At 48.1% G+C, this 25,245-nt stretch overlaps 1 protein-coding gene across 2 annotated transcripts in view; it reads left to right on the top strand.

The window, feature by feature from the left end:
• The first annotated feature begins 478 nt into the window (after positions 1-478).
• The window catches only part of CACNG2 (calcium voltage-gated channel auxiliary subunit gamma 2), a 122,213-nt gene continuing 97,446 nt past the window's right edge, over positions 479-25,245 (top strand). The window contains exons 1-2 of one of the 2 annotated variants that reach the window (XM_053586424.1): positions 479-773; positions 1,763-1,908. In XM_053586424.1, coding sequence (XP_053442399.1) covers positions 1,767-1,908 — 142 coding nt within the window. In that variant the 5' untranslated portion in view covers positions 479-773; positions 1,763-1,766. Of the gene's footprint in view, positions 1,909-25,245 lie in introns of both variants that reach the window. The other variant, XM_053586423.1, reaches the window with a different exon arrangement.

Below are 25,245 nucleotides of genomic sequence, written 5' to 3' on the forward strand. Positions count from 1 at the left end.
AGGATTCACATTTCACCCACTTCCCCTAAAAACATGTTTATCCTTGAGATGAAAATCATCGCCTCAGCCCTTGTCACCCTTTCGCACCCTTTTTCATGAATAATCTTTCCAAAATGTCTGCTTGTAGAAGCAAGATTTGGAATTTCACGGAAAACTACAGAGTGACACAGACAGTGGAACGCACACCCCTTGGCAGCCAGAGAGAGACAAAGAGACCAGAGAGGAACAACCCAAAGGAGATGCAGCTAACGAGCCAATGAAATCAAACCAATACCCCGAAAAGCAAAGTGAAACGATTCTCTAAAAAACACACAGCGCCGGTGTTGGTAATTACCCATCCAGGTTATGCTCGCACTGCTTCCAGGCGGAGAAAGGGCTGGTTGAAGTTTTGTGCCCGTCTGCTTGTGCTGGGAGGGTTGTATTTGAAGCTCTGGGCACGTAGAGATGGAATGAGAAGGAGGCTGAGCTGGAAGAAACACCAAGGGGGGAGGGAAGGGGAGAGAGTGCTGGGGGGGCAGAGGGAGAGAGAGAGGGAGCGAGCTATCTCGCGCTACGCCTTCCTCTAAGCTCCGGGAGCCCGGGAGAGCGCTCATTTTAGGACTGGGGAGAGGGGTAAAAAGAGCGGAGGCAGCGCCCGCCCTGGCCTCGCTGCCCCCGGGGAGGGAGGACTCTGGCCGGCGCCCCCCTCCGGGCGGGCGGCCCGGCAAGCCGGGGAGCGCGGAGCGGGCGGCGCAGGGAGCTGTCCAGTTCAGCACCAGCCGGGAATGCAGTAGGTGGGAGCGCCTCGGCCGGGGGCCCAGCGCGTGGGGGGGGCGGGCGGGCGGCCCATCCTGCAGCAAGACGCCGGCTGCCTTGTTTCCAGGAGCTTTGCAGATAGGGGGAGGGAAACCCGCCTCGATTCTCCGGGAGAAACCCCCTCCCTCCCCCACTTCGCCAACACTACCCCCGCCACCAACAACAATAACCGCCGCCGCTGCTCGTCCTGCCGCCGCCGCCGCCGCCGCCGCCGCGCCTGCCCGCCCTGCCGCCGCCGCCGGGGCCAAACCATGGAAGGCGAGACCCCCGCACCTGTGCAGCTGAGCTCCAGGGCTCCCAGAATACTGGCAAGTCTGCTCTGAAAAGCGAGCGCCGAGACCCCCCCAAGGAAGAGAACTGGCGAAGCAAAGGATTTTCATGGCGCAGGCCGCAGAGCCGGGAACGAAGACGGAAGGTTGCATCTCGGCTCTTACAGTCGCTAACTGTCTAGGTCCCGACCGTGAGAGATGGTGTTGAGAATTCGGCCGTTCCCTGGTTCACTGTGGAAGCCATCTCCAAATTAGCTATCACATATGGAAACTGGAGACCAGAATTTTAGAAAAAGAGATTAAGGCGTCTCACTTGGGGGGGGTGGGGGGTGTCTTTTTAATTTTTTTCCCCTTTTTTAAAAAAAAATCACTGCAACTGGAACAGTTTGTGATCTCAAAAGGCAAGCCTCTCTTTCTCGTGTGATCTTTATAATTTACACTCTTTTCCGTGAGCTTTCTTACCTCCCTTTTTTAAAAATAACTCTCCACATTCTCTATTCACACATATATCCATTATATTAGTAGTGGAATTATTTTTATTGTTTTTTTTTTTTTTTTGCTTTAGTACTTGCACTCTCACACACACTCTCCCGAGAACCAGAAGTCGGTTGGGTGTTTATATAATGAAGAATTATGGGGCTGTTTGATCGAGGTGTTCAAATGCTTTTAACCACCGTTGGTGCTTTCGCTGCCTTCAGCCTGATGACCATAGCTGTGGGGACCGACTACTGGCTCTACTCCAGAGGGGTTTGCAAGACCAAAAGTGTCAGTGAGAATGAAACCAGCAAAAAGAACGAGGAAGTTATGACCCATTCTGGATTATGGAGAACCTGCTGCCTAGAAGGTATTTGATTTTTCCATCTCCTCCCCCCTTCCACCCCACCCCTCTGCTCCTCACTCCCTCCTCCTCACCCTCCTCCAAATAAGTCCCCTTCACATTCCACCATTTTCTTACTTCACTTCTTCCACCACAGATCAAGGTTGGTTGGGTTAGTTTCAGAGGAAAGAAAATCAATGAGCAAAAACCGTACTCTACTTTCTCACCTCCATCGCCCCCCCTTCCCCCAAACCTCTCCATTGGAATAATCTGTGATCTGATGAAAACAAGAGATTGTCTTTAAAAGTCCAAGGCTCTCTGTGCCTGCCTGGAATCACTAGGATTTGCCGTTCCATTTAGGATTGCTGTCTCTGAGAGAGAAAAGTAATTGCTTCTCTTGGCTGCTGTCTCTCTTTTCGCAATGAAGAATTCAAAATGTTCTTCCTTTTTCCCTCCTCTTCCTCTTACTCTCCAAAAGTCCCAGACGACTCATCCTCTGCAAATCTCCTTTTTAAAAAAAAAAATCTGTTTTTTCTAAGAATCCTTATTTGGTAAATCCTAATTATTCCAGGATCTCAAGCTGAGTTCAAGAGCATTTCGTAATGTCTATGAGCCACACAGATCGTTCGAGGCGGCTGGCTGCGTGTGTGTATGTGTGTGTTTTAACGTTTTCAAAGTCTAAAAATACAGACGTCTCTCACAGGAAACGAGCCCAAGTTCTAATAAACAACAATTCACTTGCAGGTTAGGCTGAGAACCAATTCGCTTCCACACAGAGTGACATGTCTGTTAGCCTGAGCGAGTGGAGTCAGCATTGCAGCCGGTTTGAGAATCAGACATTGTGCAGGCAGGCAGGCAGGGAGGGAGGTGAGGGCACGGGGAGGTTGAGGGGGGCAATGGGGGAGCTGTGGGGTGGAGGGTGTCAGTTGTTTGCCTTAATCTTGCAGGATTGTTGAGGCATGTTCGATTGTGCTGTGGGCAAAGGGGCCCCCACAGGGTAAAGGCTGTGAGATCAGGGTATGGATGGAGGCATGTGCTTCTGGGACACATTTATAAGCACCAAAAAAAACTCCTGCAGGTCATACAACCTGCATTTAGCAACAGACTTTAATACAAGGGACTACATTTGAATGGCTGTATATGTCTGTGTGTGCAAGCTACGGCCTCCCATAGAAGGACTTGCACAGAGAGATACATATGTTCCCATGTGGAAAAGAAGGCTTATGTGCTTTGCTTCTAATATGAGCCAATGCTGGAGGCCGTGTGAGGCAGTGTCGGGAAGCCGGGACTGCAGGATTGTTTGTTAAGCCCAACATAGGATGGTGATGCAGGGAGTTGAGACCAAGAGAGGGGGGACAAGAGAGGGGGAAATGTACGGGTGAGGGGAGAAACTGATGTGGCCTGGGGGTCTAACCCAAACTGAGCAAAAGCCACTCTTTGGGAAACGATGACATGTGGGAAATCGCAAATTCCACGGCCCCCTCGAAACATTCTTGGTGCAAACGTTGAGTGATGGCTGGACATGTTTGGAATCGCTAAGTGACTTCATTGAGCAATGGTCTATTTGACGCATACTGCATTTGGTGCCCTTTCTCAATCCAAACCGCTGCCTTTAACATATTCTGCAGAGGAGCTCTATGCTGAATACTATATGCTCTTCCCCAGCCAGGGAATCAATATCAGGAAATTAATAGGGATGGTTTTAAACACACACACACCTCCTTAAAAAAAAATGAAAAGCCTTTCATACAGCTAGTCATTAAAGTGGAAAGACTTCCATTTAATTAAACATTTATGACAGACTTTTATTCCAAAAGAGAAGGAAAGCAAAGTGAATGAGGACTGCAAATGATCATCGGGGCAGTTTGCCTTCCTTAGATTTTAGTTAGATGGCTGGAGGGAGAGATGTAGCCAAGAGATTAGAAGAAAGCAGTTTATTTTAGAGTAAATACACCCAGAAATCGGTGGGTTGGTATAAACATTCTTTTTTAAATCACAGTTTTATTTGCAAATTCTTAATGCTGTGATCTTTTAAACATATTATAATTCCCAGAAGGTAAAAAGACTGGGGGTAGCTTTGGATCACTTGTGCATTAAATGGCTTAAGTATTTTCAGTAAAATTCCATCTGTTGGATGCCCACACCCCCAAATGTGCTGCCCACCACTTTAACTTTCTCTCCAAACTGTACACCCTCCTTCTCCCTGAATCATCTGTAAAGAAATTAGAATTGCAACACTTCCCAAGGATTGTTCCACAGAGCTAGCCTCAGTGGTCCAGCCCCAGGCACTTGCCTCTGGGCAGGGAGGGGAAGGCTGAGCCAGTCTTTTTAGGGTGGATATTCCCTTTCCACTTGCAGCATTGGCCCAGGCAGGAAGGGCTGGTATTCAGGGCACGATTTTGACCTGGTCTTTCATTTCCAAAGCCTCTGTCCATAGGGGAGGGTTTTGCAGGCCTTGGGGCCACCTTAGGAAATTTAGCCTTAGCCACTTACAAAGTGGGTTGAAGATTTTACGCTGCTTATTTTCAAAGACTGCACTGATTTCTAATGGTTGTGAATTCACTTACTTTCTAAAAGTTGGTATAGACAGTTCTTGGGGGTGTTCATGTGCTTCTTTTATGAGTGTTCAGTATAGGGTCAGCCTTTGTGGAGATCAAGTTGTCAGGGCTTCAGGTTCCCCCAACCTACGTTTTTTTGTGAGAAATTGGACTTTCAAAAAAAGATCTCCCCCATCACCACTTTCCGTGTGTTTTCTGCCCATATCTAGGAAGTTGCGAACAGATTTCAAATCTCTCTGAGCTGCTGTGAATGACTCCAGATGAAAAACAATCCTGTCTTCCTCTGATCTCTTTTGCTCTCCGGGTTTCATTAGGGCTTTTTGTCTCCTGAGATGATTCTTTTCATTCACCTCTTGATGAACATAAGAATAAAAAAATTTTTTTTCCTTGCCTCTCTTGCTGCTTTTGAAATTAACTAGTGCTGAAGAATGAGAAGAGACCTGACCACCTGTTAGGGACAGACACGGGGGTGGGTGGGGTGGGGAGACAGGCATCCAGAAGAAACCCACCACCTTTGTTTTTTTCCCCTCTGCGGAGTAAATCACTGAAAACTCTGTGTGTGTGAACTTGAAGCCCTAGCAGACTGATGTCCTTACTGGGATTTGAAGAGCAGGGGTAGGGAGGGAGGACAGTGTACACGTGGATACAGGTAGGTAGAGAATGATAGACATTCTGGAATGTATCAAGAAAGCTGCATCAAGAGGGGCCCCAATGGAGAGATGAACAGGCCCTTTCAGGAAAGAGTTTAATAAACCTATACCAACCTGTTCCAAGTGCGGTGTCTTTGGGCCCAGTGGCTTGCTGCTCAAGATATTAACCCTGTTGTCACCTAAAGGAAACATTGTCTCCAGGGGCAACGAAAAATTCACTTATTTATTTAAGTTTATTCTCTCCTGCTTCTTCCTCCCCTCTGTCCCACTGGGCGCCCAGCTCCCTCAGAGGATTTCCAGCCTTGCAGAGGAGGCAACAGCGCAGTACAGTGTGGTCTGTAGCAGTAACAAACCTTCCATGGTGCCTCTTTCCCTCCCTCTGCCACCCACTTTGCCTTACTCTGTGAGGCAGAGGGATCTCTCTCTCTCTCTCTCTCTCTCTCTCTCTCTCTCTCTCTCTCTCTCTCTCTCTCTCTCTCTCATGTTTGAGCTTCTCTTCCATTGGTGGCTTCACCTGTCTTCTCCTCCCCAGGCTGCTGGCTGTGCCAGCCATTCTACATCTTTGAGCCAGAAGTGTCTCCTTTGTCCCAAACTGTCTTTTCTAAATTGATAATTGCATGGCCCTTGCTTGGCCTGTGAGATGGTGAAGGGCTCATGCTGGGTTCAGCCATGGCTCTCTTGTTCTGCAGCAGGAAAGGATACATCTGTTATTTTAGGGAAACGAACAGCCTTTCAAACATGGACAGGCTGAGTGTGGAAGTTACTAACGGATTGCTCTGTAATTCCCAAGATGACTTTCTTTAGGCACTTTGCACATAGTAGGTACATAAGAAATGTTCATCAGTGGATGGACACAGAAATTGTTAAAATTACTGAAATGAATGCAAACATCATAAGGACATGTGATCAAGTCATCGAGAGAGTGAGGGAGAGAGAAAGAGAGAGAAAAGGGGTGAGGAAGTCAAAGTCAAAATGATTTGTTTGTTCTTCCTGGAACTTCTTTTTTAAAGGAATAATAATGAGTCATGAATCTATTATTATAAAATAAATGAATTCAAAAGGAGTCAGTCATTAGGGTTGCACGGCTCCTAACTGGCTAAAGTGCAGGCAAATTATTCAAAGAAAGGTAAAGAAAAATGATCAGTAGGCACAGCCCTCATCGGGAAGGAAAAACACCCAACTGGTTTTCTTCCCTTTTCTGCTTTTCAAGTGTACTCAGTTTGATCTATTTTTTTTTCTTTCTTTTGACCTCCGTTTATTTTTTTATTTGTGTATATTCATGGGAGACAGGTGCAATTTTGCTACATTGGTATGCGGTGGGGGTGGAGTGCAGACATCACTGAAGCAACCCTCTTTCTACCCACCAAGCAACCTCCCACCATCCGCCCCCCGTTCCCGCTCTGATCTTGACATTCTAGATCTAGACATCTCTGAACAGAGAGCAGGCACAGAACGGACAATCCCTGTTTACATCCCCCAGAATTCACAGGACCCATTTCGCCCATCAAATTCTCAGGACCCTGACAACTTCCCCGGGGCTTGGGTTCTAATCAGCAGTTCTCTACAGGGCTGGGCCCAGCACCTCTAGCTGTTCTCACTGAGCCAAACCTGACTCCCCCACCTGCCAGCCCGCCCTTGCTTCCCCTTACAGGTGAGTGGACTGAGGCCCACAGAAGCCAAACAACACACCAAGGTCACATGGCAGAAAATGGCGGAGCTAGAACCTGAATCCAGACCTCTTGTGACTCATCGAGCTACACTTGCCCCCTGCCTCATGCACCCTGAAGCCTCCCCAGATCTCTGTGCGGTAGACCCGAGCTACTGTGGCTTTCTCTCATTACATCTGTGTGCGCCGGATTCTATTCCGCCTCTGCCCCACTGCGTCCCCCATGGAGCGCTCAGGAAGCCTGAGTTCTGAGCCACCTGACTCCTCCAACATACCACCCCCCCAACTGCCATCTTGAGCTGCTCTGCACCTTTCTAGGTGGCAATGACTATGCCCTGATCCTCTCACTCTTGTGAGCTGAGTAGCTAAGGCTGAGAGAGTGCAACATTCAATTTCTAACCCTGAACCTCGGGTCCAGCTCACCATGTACCTCTTTAATTTTGTCCTTTCATTTTGGAAGTTTTTTGGTGTAAATGGTCCATTGTTTTAAGTTTTCAAGCATTTGCAGAAAATAGCAAATTTGCCTGCAAGTTAAGTTTTCAGATGTAGCTTTGTGGTGTAATTGAAGAATTTTGCAGCCACACAGACGCATGCTCACTTTCTACACTGTCACTTTATGTGTTATTTGGGGCGAGTTATTTAACCTCTCCAAGCCTCAGCTTCCTTTTCTGTAAAGGAAATATAATATCCTCCTCAAAGGCTAGTTGGTGGTGTAGGGATTAAATGAATGGGTGTCTGTCTCCTGACTACCTTATTTGAAATTGTAACCAACATCCTCTTACCCACACCTCCCACACATCCCCCTTTGTTGTTTTAATTTTTTGCAGAGTACCTACCACCTTCTAGCACATTCGATTGCTTACTCATTGTGTTGCTTGCCTACCTTCCACCGGTAGACTGGCCGCTCTTTGAGGGCAGGGATTTTCATCTGTTCTGCTCACTTCTGTACCCATAGCAATCATGACATTGCAAGATGTCAACTTGCCTTTGCCGATAAACAGACGACCACTGCATGCTGGGTGGGTATTCAGCAATGGCGGTCCCTTCCTACTGCCAAAGGAGTGTTCGTTATAAGAGTGAGTGGTGGTGGCCAAAGCATCATTTTTTCTGACATTCTAAAAAGATTAACGATGAACTCGACACAGAGGAGAGAGTGAGAGAAAAGAGGGAAGGAGAGAGAGATGGGGGAAAAGAGTGAAAGAAAAGCTCAATACACAAGGGACAATTAAAAAAAAAGATAATGAGCAAACAGTGCTTGGGGAGAAAATGAATGTCGTCTCAGAAGGAAGTTCTGGGGGTGCAAATCCCCAAAAGAGGGCCTAGTCACATCTTCCTCCCTTCATGCTTTCTATAGTGTCTGTCCCAGAGATCTGGTGCCAAAGAGCTTTCCATGAGTCAGGCCAGGGGAAGGAGAAGACACAATGCCAAAGATTTTTTAACGTATCAAAACTCAGTGGCTCCTTTTAGCCTCAAATACAAGTATTTTGGCTTGAAATATGAATTCCAAGTTCCCAGATTTGTTTACAAATCAGGCAGTTTCTTCACTCATTTATTTTCTTGGTTAAATGTTTGATGAGCTCCTATGAAATGCCAGATGCTAGGTCGGGGGTTGGGGACATAATGGGTAGCAGTGTCCTCCGAATCACTGCCCTCAGGGTCCTGAGAGCCTTTTGGAAGAGAAAGAGTGAAATTCAAAGCATCTCACATATACATTACGCGTGTATCATATAGAAATTACAACTCCGGTGAGTGCCACCCGGGGAGCATGAGACCATGAGTTTATACACTGGAATTGTAGCTAACCAGGAAAGGCTTCCCTGAGGAGGTGAAATGGGAATGGAGCTCTGAAGGATAAATAGGAGTTCACTAGGTGACGAGAGGAAGAAAGAGCATTCCCATGGGTCAAGGGTAGCAGGAACAGAGATGGAGGAGAAAGGAAGTGTGACAATACTGGGCGAAGGCCACAGTGGCCAGAACACCAAGAGGCAGGGGGTGTGCAGCAGGAGAGGGGGTGCTGGATGGTGCAGGAGTGGGGAGCAGAAGTGGTCAGGCCCCCAGTGGCCTGGTTTGCTCTTTTATGTCTCCTGGCTTCTTGCTTATAAGCTGTGTGACCAAGGGCAGGTCAATTCTGTCTCTGTGCCTCATCGTTGCCATCTGCTGAATGGGGATGAGAATGCTTGTCCCTAAGGCTGTTGCAAGGATTAGAGCACTTATCCCCTTCTCATCATTTGCTGTGCTCCTGCCACTTTTGCCCACCCCATCTGCTAGGCCTCAAAACTTCCCATGACAATGCAGAGAATTAGATTCAACTAAAGTCAAATCTACTAAGTTCAAAAAATACTAGTGGAGGTGTTGACGGTGGGTGCCAGCCCTGTGTGGAGTACAGGGAGGCATGGTAAGCAGGCCCCCAGGCAGCCTCCTGGAGCCTCGTGGGGAGTCCAGGCAGGGGAGAAACCTAAGGAAGAGGCATCTCATAAGACTGCTCCATTTCGTCCTGGGTGTCTGAGACAGCCTCAGGGCCTGGCATCACCGCTTCCTATTACCCTCCCACAAATTCAGAGAAATTCTTGGCATCTTTTACAATTGGTTAGGATCATCGAGGATTTGAGCTGGAATTTGAATGAAGCTCAGTTAGAACCACTAGACTTTTAAGAAAATAGGAATGAGAGTAAAGAGATGTTAACTGTGCTCCCAAGGCCAGGAAATACGTATCCCCAGCCGTGGGATTGCTGGATGAGCTGCTCTCGCCTAGCCAGCTCCCTGGTCCTTTCTTCTGAGTGCATGAAAGTCTTTCTTCTTCCAGTTCCATCTTCTCCTGGTTCTAATACACCACCAATTGAAAAAGGAACTACCTACCTAAAAAATTGCCTTCAGGGCAGGGGGAAGCAAATTAAACGTTCCATATTAACTGTACAATGCTAACTTCAGAAAACTTGAGAGTTAAAATACGTTCTTTAGAATCAAAAGAAGACAGTAAGAGATCTTGCTGGCAGAGAGACATGTAGGTAGGGTGCTGAGAGAGCCTAAGGGATTTTTCCAGCTTGCAGCTTGTGCCTGTCCTGTGACTCAAGAATCAGCATAGAGCAGAAAAATGTGGTATTACAGCAACTTTCTTGATGAGGAAAATGGTGATGGTTGCTCTTTGTTCAACAACTATTCCCTGAGCACTCCCCAGATACTGTGTGAGACTCTGGGGTGAAACTGAAAGGCTAGTTCTCCACCCTAGAGGAACTCAGTCTCCAAGAGAAGCTACACCAGTGAACAGATGATGACAACAGCACAGTGTGAAATATAAGCACAAGGGATTCTGGGAGCACAGAGATGGGGAGGAGGGGATGCCAGGGAAGGTTGCGTGCTGAAGGATGCCAAGGTTGGGTGAGCAAGCTAAGGAAGAGAGAGCTGTAGACAAGAGGAACGGCATGTGCGGAAATACAGATGCCCATGTGAGAATGCCAATGGTGCCGTGTGGCTGCAAGGTAGAAGGCCGGGAAGGCTGACGCTGAGAGGCAGCGGACGCATGATCTCAAAAGGACAGAAATGGCTCATGGAGCAGTGTATGTTTCAGCATGAGAAAAGATTGGGGTGGGGGGGAGGTACTAAGCCAAGGAGGGTTTCCCACTCTTCGGGTCACCTGCCATTGGGGGTGGGATAGGTGGTGGTGAGATTTACTGAGTAGTGAAAAGGTTGTCGCCATAACCAGTGACTTGTGCTAAGTTAGTTCTAGTGAATGGAGAGTAAAGAGGGAAAGATCAGAAGTGACGCACAACAGCGTCACGTACGTCAGATCTGTTCTCTTCTCACTTCCCAGTGTGACAAGCATTATTGAACACATACGGCGTGCTGCATCCTGCAGTTACAAACAGATTACAGAGAGTCACTCCTTAAAGGTCACTTCTCAGGAGCCCTCCTGACCACCCCATCTAAAGTAGCCCCCAGTCATGTTACCCTCTCTTATTTCCTTCTTCAACTTTTTATTTTTATATTTTTAGCATTTACTTAGTTTTAACATTTACAAGGCCATAAGCTCCATGAGGGCAGGGCCTGTGCCTGCTCTGCCCACCAGCTTCTCCCCGCAGCCTCAGTTCCAGCACACAGAGTCTCAGCAGCTGCATGGTGAATGAATGAGCAAAGATTCGGTGCCTGGCCTCAGGGAGCTGCCCATCCAGTGAAAGAGACAGGCTTCTAAGGAAAAACTCCAAGCGGTCTTTTCTCATAGATTTAACTGGCAATATAGTCTCAAAAACTCTTGAGAACAAACAGGTGTTTCCTTTGCACTTCACAGCCTTGGAGGCTCTCCTGGCCAGGGCAGGGTGGGCGGGATCCTCCTGGGCCACAGTTTTGCCATAAAGCTTCAGACCTCACAAGCCTCTGCCTGCTGGGCAACAGTCACCTCTCCTCTTTTTTTTTTTTTTTTTTTTTGTAGAGACAGAGTTTCACTTTGTTGCCCTGGGTAGAGTGCCGTGGCATCACACAGCTCACAGCAACCTCCAACTCCTGGGCTTCCACTATTCTCCTGCCTCAGCCTCCCGAGTAGCTGGGACTACAGGCGCCCACCACAACGCCCGGCTATTTTTTTATTGCAGTTTGGCTGGGGCTGGGTTTGAACCCGCCACTCTCGGTATATGGGGCCGGCGCCCTGCTCACTGAGCCACAGGCACCGCCCTCACCTCTCCTCTTGATGGAAATCCTCATTAGTTATCTCCTGGCCCAAAGGCATTGACTTGGCAGCCCCAGGTTTATCCCTGAGAAGCCACCACCCGGTTTCCTTATTGACAATGTATTCCCTCTTCCCTGAATTTCTTTGATCTTGAGTAGTTTTCCAGCTGCTTGCAAGAATACCAAGGATTAGGTACACAATCCCAGGGACATGGTTGTAACCTCACTACATGGACAGCCCACCCTTTCTTTGCCACACCATCCCCCATGTGCCTTCAATGCCCCAGGGCCAGCCTCTCTGGCAGCACTGGGGAAAACCCACCAGAGTCCGACTGGGGCTGACCCCTTGTCCTTTCTCCGTCCCAGTCTCGCTCTGTTTCTCTCCTCCCGCCCTTCACTTACGGGGTGTTTCCTCTCTCCTGTCACATCATCCCCCAACCTGGAGCTCTGTCTTTATCTCTGAGAATGGACAAGTCTTACCTTTTACCTTTCCTAAATTTTCCCTGAGGCTGGGAATTCTCCCGAATTTTCCTCCAGCATATTTTTTGCAGAGAAGGTAGCTCTGCAAAACAACTATTCTTCCGTCACGTCCACGCTAATCACAATCTGCGCAGTAATGGAAATAACAGCTAGTCACTCGTGGAGTGCTTCCTCTGTGCTGAACTATTTTAGATGCTTTATAGGGATTATCTCTTATTTAATCTACACCATTCTGAAGATACCATGAGACCCGTTAACTCCATCAAAAGAGGCTCAGAGAAGTGAAGTGACTGACCCAAGTCTGCACAGAAAGCGGCAGAGCTGGGATTCCAACCCACATCTGTCCAACCCCCAAACCTGTCTATAGCCTTCTGTTATGCAGTTATATTTACAATTTTGGCTTCCCAATCTATAAATTTCTTTGAGAAGTTGCAGGCAATGTTGAGCAGAAAGTGCTGTTTGCACTCCCTTCCACAATAAAGTCCGATATCTTGAGGCTTGAATTAGGCTATGCTCCTTACCCAGGGCAGAGTGGGGGAAAGCACGAGGGCTGATAGATTTTCTCATTGCCTTGAAAATAGACAGGGGCCCCCAAATTCAAGGGTGTTTCTCTCCTTGCAGTTCATGGAATACAAATATTCCCTCTCCCCTGCCTTTTTCCTAGAAGGCCCTTTCCCAGCCACATCCTACTTCGTCTTCAGGACTTAGAGAAGTTGTCACTTCCCCCGGGATCTCCGCTGCCTCCTGCCCTGCTCCCACCAGGGTTAGGTTTTCTCTCTCTTTCCTCCCACGGCATCCGCCTCTATCACAGCATCTGCCACCTTCTATCTCCACCTCTAGGCCATGAGTTCCCACATCCAATTCCTCGACAAGATTTACTAAGTTACTACCACGTACGAGGTACCATCCTAGGAAGAAGTATGAGCACAGGGTGTACAGGGCGCCAGGTGGACGTGCGGGGGGGTGTTAGTAATGTGGGATGAGCCGGGTGCAGTGGCTCACGCCTGTAATCCTAGCACTCTGGGAGGCAAGGCGGATAGATCGCCTGAGCTCAGAAGTTCGAGACCACCCTGAGTAAGAGCAAGACCCCATCTAGAAAACCTAGCCAGGCATTGTAGCAGGCACCTGTAGTCCCAGCTTCTTGGGAGGCTGAGGCAAGAGGATCACCTAAGCCCAAGATTGAGGTCGCTGTGAGCTGTGATGCCATGTTAAATAACAAAAGGGCGGCACCTGTGGCTCAGTGGGTAGAGTGCCGGCCCCATATACCAAGGGTGGTGGGTTTGAACCCAGCCCCGGCCAAACTACAAAAAAAAAAAAAAAAAAAAAAAAAACAGTGATGTGGAATGAGGTTGGACGGTGATGGTGTGATTGTTCAGTGTTAGCAGGATGATGAAAGAACAAGCCAATACGGCAAAAAGGACACTGCACAAAGCTTTGCATGTGACAATGTGATGCACATTTAATCTCAATGTTTTCCCAGCACCATCATAATCAAAGTATGTATTATATTCCAGCCAGGCCTGAAGTTCATGTCCGCTCTGGCATCTGACAGCCTGGGTTCAAATCCCAACCCTATCACTTAAGAGCAATGTGACCTTGGATGAAGAATTTAACATTTCCAAGCTAACTTCTCATTTGTAAAATGGGGGAAATGGCTGGTCTTCCCCCTTCCGTTGTCAGTGAAGTTTTGGGAAGATGCTCCACGTGAGGCACTTACCAAGGTGCCAGCACGTAGGAAGCGCCTGATGGATGCCCGGTGCTTATTAGCAGAGTGTTTACTATTTATTATACCAGCAGTTGCAAAGGGTGATATGCAAGTGACTTTGTGTTTGCTCCTGAAATGTTCTACACATTGAGAAGTTTTCTATAAAAATCCACATTTGTGGCTTCCCTTGGCAAAAAAGAAAAAAGCCAGAAGATTTTTGTAACCCTGGGTCCCATCTCTGCTGGGCAGCCATCCGCAGGGGCTGGGCAGCAGATGTCTCTTCAGGGTGGCAGGTGCTCTGTACTCCCCCCAGGTCCCCCTTGCTCCCAAGAAGCTTCCGAGGCTGCTTCACTCCTTAGTGGCCTTTGTGTGGCCTCCGTAGGCGTTTAAGTTTGCAAATTCTCGTCTCTGCCTATGGCAAATTACAGGCAGAGTCTTTGTCTTTTGACAGCCGAAAACACAGCTAAAACAACACCAGTGCAGACAGGGTATAGCAGTTCGCCAGAAACAGAGGGACGGAAGCCAGGCATCTGTAAATAAACACAGAACTATCCTACATTCCTGAGCGCTGCTGGCTGATAAGATTCAGGTGGAAGGCTAGCCTCATCCACCCCCTTTTAAAGAGCATCCCTAGGGTGAGTGGCTGCTTTTAAAGGGAGAGACTCTCGCTCAGTTTAGGCCCCCCTCCCAGTTTCCCTTTCAGAGGCTGACATTTCCCGACCTTGACCCCAGTTGGGGAAGCACACCCTGTTGTGCTGACCAACCACGTGGTGTGTTTTATTCAATAACTAAATGCCAGGTGCCAGGGAGACAGGCCACACCGCCAGTGCTGGCTGCAGAGAGAGGGGCGCAGGTTTGCTGCGGGCCCAGGGTTTTGCCCTTCCCATTTTCATCTTGGAAGTCTTCACAGAGAAGAGGGAAATTGTCAGAGTTTTCTGGGTAGGAAATGTTGCCCAGCAAATGCCCAGAAAGGATATGAACTTAAAGATATGTAGTTTAGGGCGGCGCCTGTGGCTCAGTGAGTAGGGCGCCGGCCCCATATGCCGAGGGTGGCGGGTTCAAACCCAGCCCCGGCCAAACTGCAACCAAAAAAATAGCCGGGCGTTGTGGCGGGCGCCTGTAGTCCCAGCTGCTCGGGAGGCTGAGGCAAGAGAATCGCTTAAGCCCAGGAGTTAGAGGTTGCTGTGAGCCGTGTGATGCCACGGCACTCTACCCGAGGGCGGTACAGTGAGACTCTGTCTCTACAAAAAAAAAAAAAAAAAAAAAGATATGTAGTTTAGTCAGGGAGGACAATCAGATCTGATCCAATTCGATAAATTTTGAACATTTAATATAACTCAGGCTCTGTGCTGGTTCAAAGGACACAAAAAAAGAGTCAGCTGGGGTGGGGTTGGGGACTCTGTCCTCCATCTTCTTGCCTATTTTATTTTCTTTGTCATATCGAACACTGTCTGAATGTGTGTGTTTTTCTACAATGTATTTTATTTCTCTTCAACCAGAACCTAAGCTCTGTGGGACCAGAGTCCTTGGCCTGTTCTATTTACTGCTGGAGCCTCAGGGCTGAGACCAGCACCTGGTACACAGTAGGTGCTTAGTAAATGTTTGTTGGATGACAGGAGGCAGGCCCCTGCTCTGAAGATCAAGTCCTAGACAAAGCAATAGGCACGTACCAAGACCATTAACAGTGAGCTCAGGGTACTGGCAGAGACACATGTGACGTCTAGAAAAGTAGCAGCTCTTATTTGAGGAGGTCAGGAAAGGGGTCCTGAAAGCAGTGGGTGGTGCAGGATGAATGGGAATTTGCCAAGTAGAATGGAGGGGAAAGCAGATGAAGGAAGTGAAATCACCCAAGGCTGCCCCAGAACCGGTGAGGTCAAGGAGAGAACAGAGCATTTGGTCTGGAGCAGCCCCTCTCACACTTTAACTTGTACACAGATCACCTGGGGATCTTGTTGAACTTCAGGTGCTGATCCTGGAGTCCCAGTGGGAGGTGAGACTCTGCGTTTCTACTCCCACCAGGTGAGAAGCAGGGCTGTGAAACAGGCTAGAGAGTTCTGGGACATGGGGTAAATCCCACCTCTGTAGCTAGTGGGCTGGGCCTGTCTCTCTGCCTCTACCATGAACATAATGACCTTCCTCCCAAGCACCGAACAAATCCAGAGTGCCTGAGCCTGGGAAAGCCATTAGTTCAGTCCTAGAACTTCCTATAAGTCCATTTCATTTATTTTTTTTAATTTATGGTTATGGTTTTTTTTTTTTTTTAATTTGTGGTTAAAGGAGGTAACCAGATGCGTAAGAAGAAGGGATTGATTTTCTCTGAGAGCTAATGCTTGGGAGTGTCCTGTGTGCTGGGCCCTCTCCTAAAAACCATAGGTATGTCCCCTCCGTTAAGCCACACAGTGCTCTAGCACATGGAGTTGTCGTGATCCTCATTTGACCCATGAAGGAACAGAGGGAGTGTGTTGTTCACTATCACCACTGTAACAAATGACCACAAATTTAGTAGCTTCAAACAACACAAATTTACTGACAGTTCTGGAGATCCCAGAAGTCTGAAATGGGTCTCACTGGGTTAAAATCAAGGTGTCAGCAGGGCTGTGTTCCTTCTGGAGGCTTCGGGAGAATCTGCTTGCTCACCTTTTCTGGGTGGCCACATTCCTTTTGGCCTGTGGTCACTTCCACCATCTTCACATCCAGCAATCTTGGACAGAGCCCTTCTCATAACTCTCCCACTTCCTCCTGCACACCTAAGCTACAATCAGTAGACATACCCAGATAATCCAGGATAACCTCCCTATCTTAAGGTCAGCTGGTTAATCCCCTTTACCATGCAAAGTGCCACATTCACAGGTTATACGAACCTGTGTGATGTGGACATTTGGGGAGGAGGGCATTATTCTGCCTACCACAAGGAATGAGTGCTCAAAGAATTCTCCTAATGTCACAACCTCACAATGGTACATCTGGAAGGGATCTTAGAGTTTGTATCAAAAAGGGTTAGATTTGACTATAAGTAACAGAAAAATAAAGTTAACAGTGGACTAAATAGGACAAAAAGTTTATTCTTTTTCAAGTAAACAAATTTGGACACAAGTACAAGGAGGTCTGGAAGCTCCACAAACTGGTTATCAACACAGGCTCCTGACAACTCCCTGCTCCACCATCCCTACAGTGTGTCCTTTGACCTCACAGCCCAGGAGAGCTGCCAGAGCTCCAGCCACTGCCTTCACATTCCACATAGCATGGCGAAGAATGACACAAAAAGACAAAGGCAAAAGGCACCTTCACCTGGCTCCTAAGGAGATTTCCTGAATGGTATCACACAACAATTTTGCTTTAGTCTCAATGGCCAGAAGTTCGTTACCTAACCTATGTTAGCTATAAGGAAATCCAGAAAAGCGAATTTTTATTCCAGGTGGCCACATGCCTGGTGAAAAAGTAGAGGTTCTGTTGCTACAGGAAAAGGAAAGAGAGAAGACAGGTAGGGGTGATTCCACAGGTTCATCTAGTCCAAACCCTCCTCTTGTCGTGGAAGAACAAGAAGCCCAGAGAGGGAAGGGACTTGTCCCTGCCATGGAACCAGCAAGCAGCAGAGCAGGACTAGAGCCCACATGCCCCCATCCCAGGCAGCAAGTAGCACAGGTCTTAGCAGCCACCATGGTGACCGGTGCACTATTGCAGCTCAGTAGTGCTGTGGGACCAAAGGGAAGCAGAGGAGCAGATTCTTCTGCTGCCTCTCTGAGGGTAGATGAAACCCCCCACTGGAGGGGGCCCAGCCCCCTGAGCTCCGGGTCTCTTCATCCACCCACTCCCCACATCCCTGCTTACACCCCTGGGGGAGCTCTGGGCTCCTCTATCTTTCCCACAAAATCTTTAAATCCGAGGGCCCTGGGTGGCACCTGTGGCTCAGTGAGTAGGGAGCCAGCCCCATAAACCGGGGGTGGCAGGTTCAAGCCCGGCCCAGGCCAAAACTGCAAAAAAAAAAAAAAAATCCAAGGTCCCTTCCACATGAAAGGGTGGCAGGATTTGGCCAAAGAGAAGCCTGGAATAGTGCTGAGAAATGGAGAGTTCCCTCTTCCAGTTTGCTAGGGAGGAGGCTTTGTATCTTGGGGTGGATGTGACAGAGAACTGTCGCTACTGTCTCAGCATTCCATGGTGCTGTGTCCGTCTTGACAGGGAGAAGGGGTGGACGGGGCTGATGGATGCAGAGCAGTGGCAGCCCTCGCCTTCCTCCCGCTGGCTGGGAAGCCCGAGGAGTGCCACCCTCAGCATTGCCACCTCTGCCTCCTCAGAGGTGTGCAGAGATCTGTATTCTTTTTTATACTTCTGTCATCAGGTCTCTCTTTCCTCAACTTGACAGTAAAGCCCTCAAGACAGGGACCGTGTCAGCTTTGCCTCTGTGCCCCTGTGCCTGGCACATGGCAGGCACTTGGTTCATGAAAGAGCGGTTGGCCAATTAGCTGCAATTCTGTAGCAAAGGCGGTGTCTGGCACATAGCAGGCTCCCAGGGAAAATTTTTAATGAAAGAAAAAAAGCAGGAAAGGAAGAAAGGATGGGAAGATGGGTTCAGGAAGGAAGGAACAAACAGGCTTGGGCCTTGACTTGCCATGGAGTCAGGAGCTCCGAGCACAGGTGGCTCTCCCCAAGTCGGTCCTGCCCCAGCAGAATCCCTCTCCGGGACTGAGTTCACAGGAGAACGTGTGAGGGCCTGGCCCAAAAGGTCTGATTCAACTGATCTGTCCTCCGACTTGAGAACATGTGCCTTCGGGCCGTCCCCATCAGGCTCAGGCCTCGGTACCACTGCCAGGGTTACAAGAGCATGGCCAGCGGCAGAAAGGGTGAGGTGGCTGACGGGAGGATGAGGATGGTCCCCTGCGTCTGAGGCAGTGGCTTTTCCAGCCAGGGGAAAACAAGAGCCAGAGGTAGGACAAAGGATGACAGGCTGCAGGAGCTCAGCATGCCCAAGCGGCAGGGGGTGGGGGAAGAGCCTGAGAAGGCTGGCAGAGGCCGCCTGGAGAGATGGAAGATGCCAGGGCGCCGGCCGGGCCCTCTCAGAGCAGATGGAGTGCTGGAGCCCAGAGGATCCGTGACAGTTGGCCTAAGCGAATAGACCCAGCAGCAGAATACAGGGAGGGTCCTGCTCCCCCCAGGCAGGGAGAGACGCCCCCTGCTGCCCCTAGAAACACTGCCCAGGGGGAGCTCACTGAGACAGACAGCACAGAGAAATACCAGGTGGGGGATGGAGATGTGTGGACTGAATGATGAAAGGAAGCCACAGAGCTTGTGGCCAAAACCCAGGCTAAAATTACAGGCCAGGGCTTCAGACAGCAGACCACACACCACGGCAGCCTGGGACCAATAGATTTTCCCTAGAACCCAACCACTTCCTGTCCTAGTTTCTCCCCAGATTGATTGGGCAGCACAATCCAATGCAAAGAGCTGGGTCTGGGCATCAGACAGGCCTGGGTTTGAATCCTGACTAGTTCTGTGACCTGAGGTAGGGGGCTCAATCTCTCTCAACTGCTGTTTCCCATCTGCCACAGAAAGCAGGAATAAGGATGCTTCTCAAGCAGCGTGCTATAAAAATTAAAATAATCTATATAAAGGACTTGTGCGAAGAGTAGAGGCTAAAAAGATGGTGATGTTTTAAATCAGAATGTCCCACCCTTCCATCATCTGAATACCCGTGCATTGTTTTTGCCATATCCAGATACCGCCCAGACTATTATCAACCACTTTTCTTTAAATGAGCCTCATCCTAAGCCATAGTATCCAAGAAATCATTGATTCAATGCACTAGTTATATTTTTAATGCACATTAAGAATATTCAGCTTGAATCTGTTGAAGTGTTCATCCCTGTACCATTGGAATTCATCTCAGATGCCACAGTGGCCCCCCATTCCCTTTGCAAAAGAGCCGTGCTGACTAGTAAAGCTTCTGCGGGGTTTGAAAGGCGTGGAGAGACTGGTGGCCCTTCATCCCCATTACTCATCAGCTTTTTTCTTTAGGTGATAAAAGAGGCACCAGCATAGAAAGTGAAAAGAAGGTCAGAGGCCAATCCACAGAAATCACTCGGACTCTAAGAGCTGTTCTGAGGCATCAGCGCTCTCAGCTCTTAGTTACAATTTGACCTGTTCTTCCACCTAGCAAGGGCAGGGGTATGGACACCAGCCCCAGGAGAACGTGACATCCTGCCTCCCTTGTTGACACACTAATTTGTGCTAGACGGTTTTCCCTTGGGCTTCCCACAAGGTCTTTGGGAGATGTCTCCACCCAAGATTCCATCAGAGCAAAAGGAATTATTCTGTACCCCCGAGTGTTTCAGACATAGGATTTACCTCTCGCCTGGAGAAGTGTTTGTTGGAGAAACGACTCCATCTCCCAGGGATGGTTTTCCCAGGGCAGGAGAGGAAAGGCAGCTTTGTCATCACAGGAATGGCTATCTTGAATAACAACAATGACGGAAAGGGAATACAGGCAGGGTCTGTAATAACGTGACACACAAGCTTAAGAGACATATGTCGGCCTTTAGGAACTCAGGTGTCAAGTTAGAGGGAGCACAGGTGTTTCCTTCCTACTCTCAGTCCTGACTCATCCCCACAGCTCCGTGGGCTTCATCCTCATCATCCCCATAAAGGAAGTGCCGAACTTGAAGTGCTGAACTTCACCCCGAGAGTGTTTATTTGGGAGATCCAACACTGTCTTGTTAGACCCTCAACCGCTGAGAAGAGACATGGCCATTTCTTACAGTTGAATGAATCAACACATTATTAAGGATATAAACTAATTTCTGGGCATTAAGTGGGAGCCTGGAAATAAATCACAGAGTGTCTTGTCTACACCATGATGGCAGGCCAGGCAAGAAAGACAGGCTGCCTCCAAGGAAGAGTGAGAGCCCATTGCCCTCCCTTTGGAGGCCCTGCGCTATCACGAGCTAGGTGGCTGTAAGAGCCCCCTTTGGGGTGGCAGGCATGAGGGCAGTAAGCGTTCTCACAATGAAGCTGATGGGATTTTAATAGCCAGACAGATGGCCTGAGAAAAAAAGGAAGATTTTTTCTGAAATGAGGGAAAACACTTCCATAGCTTCCCTTCAATTAAAATGAAGTGCGAGCCATCCATGCCGGACAGATTTATCACCGTTATTACTATTGTCAGTTTGGACATCTTCTTTTTAATAACGGCATGATTGAGCATCAATCATCAGCTAGGGCAGTATCTTCAAACCTATTAGAGCATGCAACTGCCCACTGACTTCGGATGGAATTATTATATTTTGGCTTCATTTGATTTCACCATTTAATAATGATCCTGAATAACTGTAGTGTTGTTGATCTCATTTATACGAACATTTATCACTTATTGGATTCTTCAGTGTCCATCCTCCTAAAAACTGGAGGTTCTGCACCACCCACCCTTGCGCAGCCAGAATGTCTGAAAATCTGAATCCAAAAGCTTCGGGAGAAGGGGGAAATATAAAGATAAGGAAGTCTTCAGAAAGAAAAGGAGAGTGGAGAGGGGAGGGAGGGAAGAGAAACAATGTCTACGGAGCACCCTCCTGTATGCCAAAGGTTTCATTTTGTCCTCCTAACAGCCACGCACTATTTGTTTCAGGGTCCCCTTTCTGCCAATGAGCCGAGGAGCTGAGAGATCACACAGTTGCACAGGTGGCAACTGAGGGGCACAGGTGGGAGTGAGGCTCAGGACTCCCTCTCTTCACTCTGTCACTCCTACACGGAGCTTCCAGCCCTACATTTTCTCCCCAAAGTCTCAGCCAAGCTTGGGAACCGTCCCCATCTGCGGAGATGAGCTGTCTCATAGTGTTCCTGCAGTGTGCACAAGGGCAGAAATTCACATGGGAATTCTGCCTCCTGGTCTGTCTATGTCACGCTTCCCTAATTCAATTATCAGATTCTCCCGATGGCTGAGCATTGTAACAATGGGCTGATGGTGGAGAGTTGGTCCACAAGAATAAGCAGCCATGGCCTCCCTTGGCTGTACCAGAAACGCACCCCATAGAGAGAAGGGGAAGCGATTATCCACAGGAAACACCTGAGCGCCATGCATACACCTGCTGTATATTCATGGATGCTCTGGGTACCACTGTACAGACCTTGTTTCATTCCATCCCCACCACAATTCTGTGTGGCAGTCCCATTACACAGATGAGAGGACTAAGGCCAAAAGAAGTGAAATGATTTTTTTCAGGTTAGCCGTTGCTGCTGTTAGTATTTAAACCCTGCCAGAGTTAAGTCAAGCCAATAGATTCCAAACAACTTCAGCATCAGGATCATAAATTTTGAAAAAAAGGAAAAAGGAAGGAGCGGAAGAAATTAGGGATGTGACCCAAATAGAGAATTGGACTAAAGGTGGCTGCCCAAGGGACTATGAGTTTAATTTCTTTCCTGCCCAGAAGTGGACACTCAAATGTAATTCAACGGTTACTGGATGTCAGCAACGTCCAGATCATTGTGCTAAAGCACCGAGTGCTGACCAAAGATTCGGATTTATTGCCTTCTTCCTTTTTGAAAACTTTCGACTCTGAATAAAGAGATGGACTCCTTTTCTCACAAGGAGATTAAGCAATGTGGTAGCTCGTGTCTATGCTGTTTCCAGATTTAAAAAGTCTGGTCTGGGTGGCGCCTGTGGCTCAAGGAGTAGGGCGCCGGTCCCATATGCCAGAGGTGGCGGGTTCAAACCCAGCCTCGGCCAAAAAAAAAAAAAAAAGTCTGGTCTGTCTGCTGGGCCCTGGGAGTTCTTCTCTGTACTCTGAGGTGCCTCGTCAATTGCCTTTAGGCTCCAAGAACTAAGCCGACTGAGAGAGAGGATGGAGGGATGGAAAACAAAACTGAAAGGGAAGAGCCACTGAAATATAAACAAGAATTGTGAGAAAACGACAGCTCAGTCTTTAGCTCTAACTTATTCATGAAGAAAACAGATACACACACCCATGATGCATCTTACAAGGGTACATGTGAAACTTAGTCAATGTAGAATATAAATGTCCTAACACAATAACTAAGAAAATGCCAGGAAGGCTATGTTAACCAGTGTGATAAAAATGTGTCAAACGGTCTATAAAACCAGTATGGTGCCCCATGATCACATTAATGTACACAGCTATGATTTAATATTAAAAAATAAATAAATAAATAAACAAAAACAATGGAAGAACTAAAAAAAAAAAGAAAACAGATACAAATTTTTTTTTTTTTTTGAGACAGAGTCTCACTTTGTTGCCCTCGGTAGAGTGTGTGGTGACACTGCTCACAGCAACCTCCAACTCATGGGCTCAAGTGATTCTCTTGCCTAAGCCTCCCAAGGAGCTGGGATTACCGGTGCCCACCACAATGCCTGGCTATTTTTAGAGACGGGGTCTCACTCTCGTTCAGGATGGTCTTGAACTCATGAGCTCATGCAATGCACCTGCCTTGGCCTCCCAGCCTGCTAGGATGACGGGCGTGAGCCACCACACCTGGCCCCAGATACAAATTCTCAAAGTAAAATAATAAAAAATAGGAAACAGTGTTTCTATTTTTCATTCCTATTCTTTTGAAAGGATAGATTTATGAATAAAGAAGTTGGCATTACAGGCGTGGTGGCTCACGCCTGTAATCCCAAACACCCGGGAGGCCAAGGAGGAAGCATCACTTGAGCTCAAAGTTTAAGACCAACCTGAACATGAATGAGACTCTATCTCTACTAAAAATAGAAAAAATTCGTCAGACGTGGTAGCACATGCCTGTAATCCCAGCTACTAAGGAGGCTGAAGCAGGAGGATTTCTTGAGCCCAGGAGTCTGAGGTTGCTGTCAGTCCCGATGACACCACTGCACTCTAGCCAGGGCAGCAAAGAAAGACTCTCTCTCTTAAAAAAAAGAAGAAGAAGAAAAGAACTTGGGAACTTGAGAGGTGAAGGTCCGAATCAGAGTTGTTCAGATGTGGTGATAGTGGTGATAAAGGTGGCGGTAATTGTGACTGTGGTACACGAGATGGGTGCAGGTGGGCCTGATGGTAGTGATAACGATCGTGATGAAGTTGGTGGTGAAGGTGGTAATTATGATGCTCACAGGCATTGTTATCCTAATAACAATGACCATTTAAAACAATTCTTCATAGTATATAAGACTTTTAACTTGGATTACTTCATTTGAGGAGAAAAACTCTGGATTTTTCCAAACAACTATTTCTAATCTGAGTTCCACCCTGTCACCCCAACTCAGCCAAGTTCATAGAAAAAGGGATGACTGGAGTGAATGGTCTCTATCCCCTGTACGTGAAGAATGAACAGCTATGGGGCGGCGCCTGTGGCTCAAAGGAGTAGGACGCCAGCCCCATATACCAGAGGTGGTGGGTTCAAACCTGGCCCCGGCCAAAAAATAAAAAAAAAAAACTGCAAAAAAATAAAAAGAATGAACTGCTATGGAAACTAAAGTGAAACTACAAAAACCCTCCCCAGACTTCCTTCAACCATCACCCCCAGCCCAAGGCCACTCATCCAAATCTGTCCCCCAAATTGATAGCACTTAATGCCCTTGTCACTTGATAATTATCTAGCAGATTTTACAAGATGCATAAATGATTGTAATCTGCTTCCTAGTGGATAAAAAAATAATCATTTGTGATCGAAACATTTATTTTTTAATTCGGTGCAGCTGAGAATGACAAGGCCATGGAGAGCCACCTGCTGTAACCCCCTGAGGAGCCCCCGATGGAGTGAGGGGCATGTTTTGTGGAGGCAGCTTTGCCCTTTTCCCGATTGTCCTATAAAGGACGTTAGCCCCTGCCTGTCAGTCTAACACACTTCACCAGAACACATCACACTTCCGTTTTTTAAAAAAGAAAATCCAAAATGCTGACAGATAGGCTGCCAACAAAATGATTTCTTTAAAAATAACCTAATAACTGAATATCAGATCAAGTCCTGGCCAGCTGTGCAGGTCCCCCTGGCCCTGCCAGGTGCCACAGTAATTGCCTGCTCTGTGCTGTGCTGCAAACTTTAATTGGGAGTGTTGGCCGTGTCAGAGGGCGCTTGACATTCCAGCAATGACACGGACCGTGTGTCCTTGGGAAGAGGGGGTGCGATGAGATCAACGATTGAGTAAGGCTCGAGAAGTGAGAGAACCGGGTCAGACCCCTGGGAACGTACCTCGCAGATGCGAGGCCGTGTTTTCAGTATTTTAGATAAGTGGGTGGTGTCGGGGCCGTAGGAAGAGACAGTGACTGGTCAGGGTCCAGCCCACTGTGGGGAAACAGAGGGGAACAGGTGTGAATGACTAGCGTGGAGGTGGAAACGAGGTCGTATCTGTAGTGTGGAGCTGGAGGGGAAATGTCATCGCATGTGCAGGGGGAAGGATGGAGGCAAATTGGGTCATGTCTTTGTGGAAATGATGAGAGAATTGGGTCAGAACTGTAGGGGAGAAGGCTTGAGAATTGGGTCGAGTCTTTGAATAGAAGGGGGAATTGGGTCAAATGTGAATCTGTGTGGAAAGAGGGTAGTAGAAGGTAATGTAGACAGTGGGCTGATTCTCTAAGATCAGAGGGGAGAGGGACCAGGAGACAGCCTTGATCCACACAGGGGTTAAAAATGGAGCGACGCGGTTCTGGTCATGTCCTCCAATCCCATTGACTTGCTGTCCCCCTCATAGCGTTA

Source organism: Nycticebus coucang, chromosome 3 (genome assembly GCF_027406575.1).
Source record: "Nycticebus coucang isolate mNycCou1 chromosome 3, mNycCou1.pri, whole genome shotgun sequence".
NCBI lineage: Eukaryota > Metazoa > Chordata > Mammalia > Primates > Lorisidae > Nycticebus > Nycticebus coucang.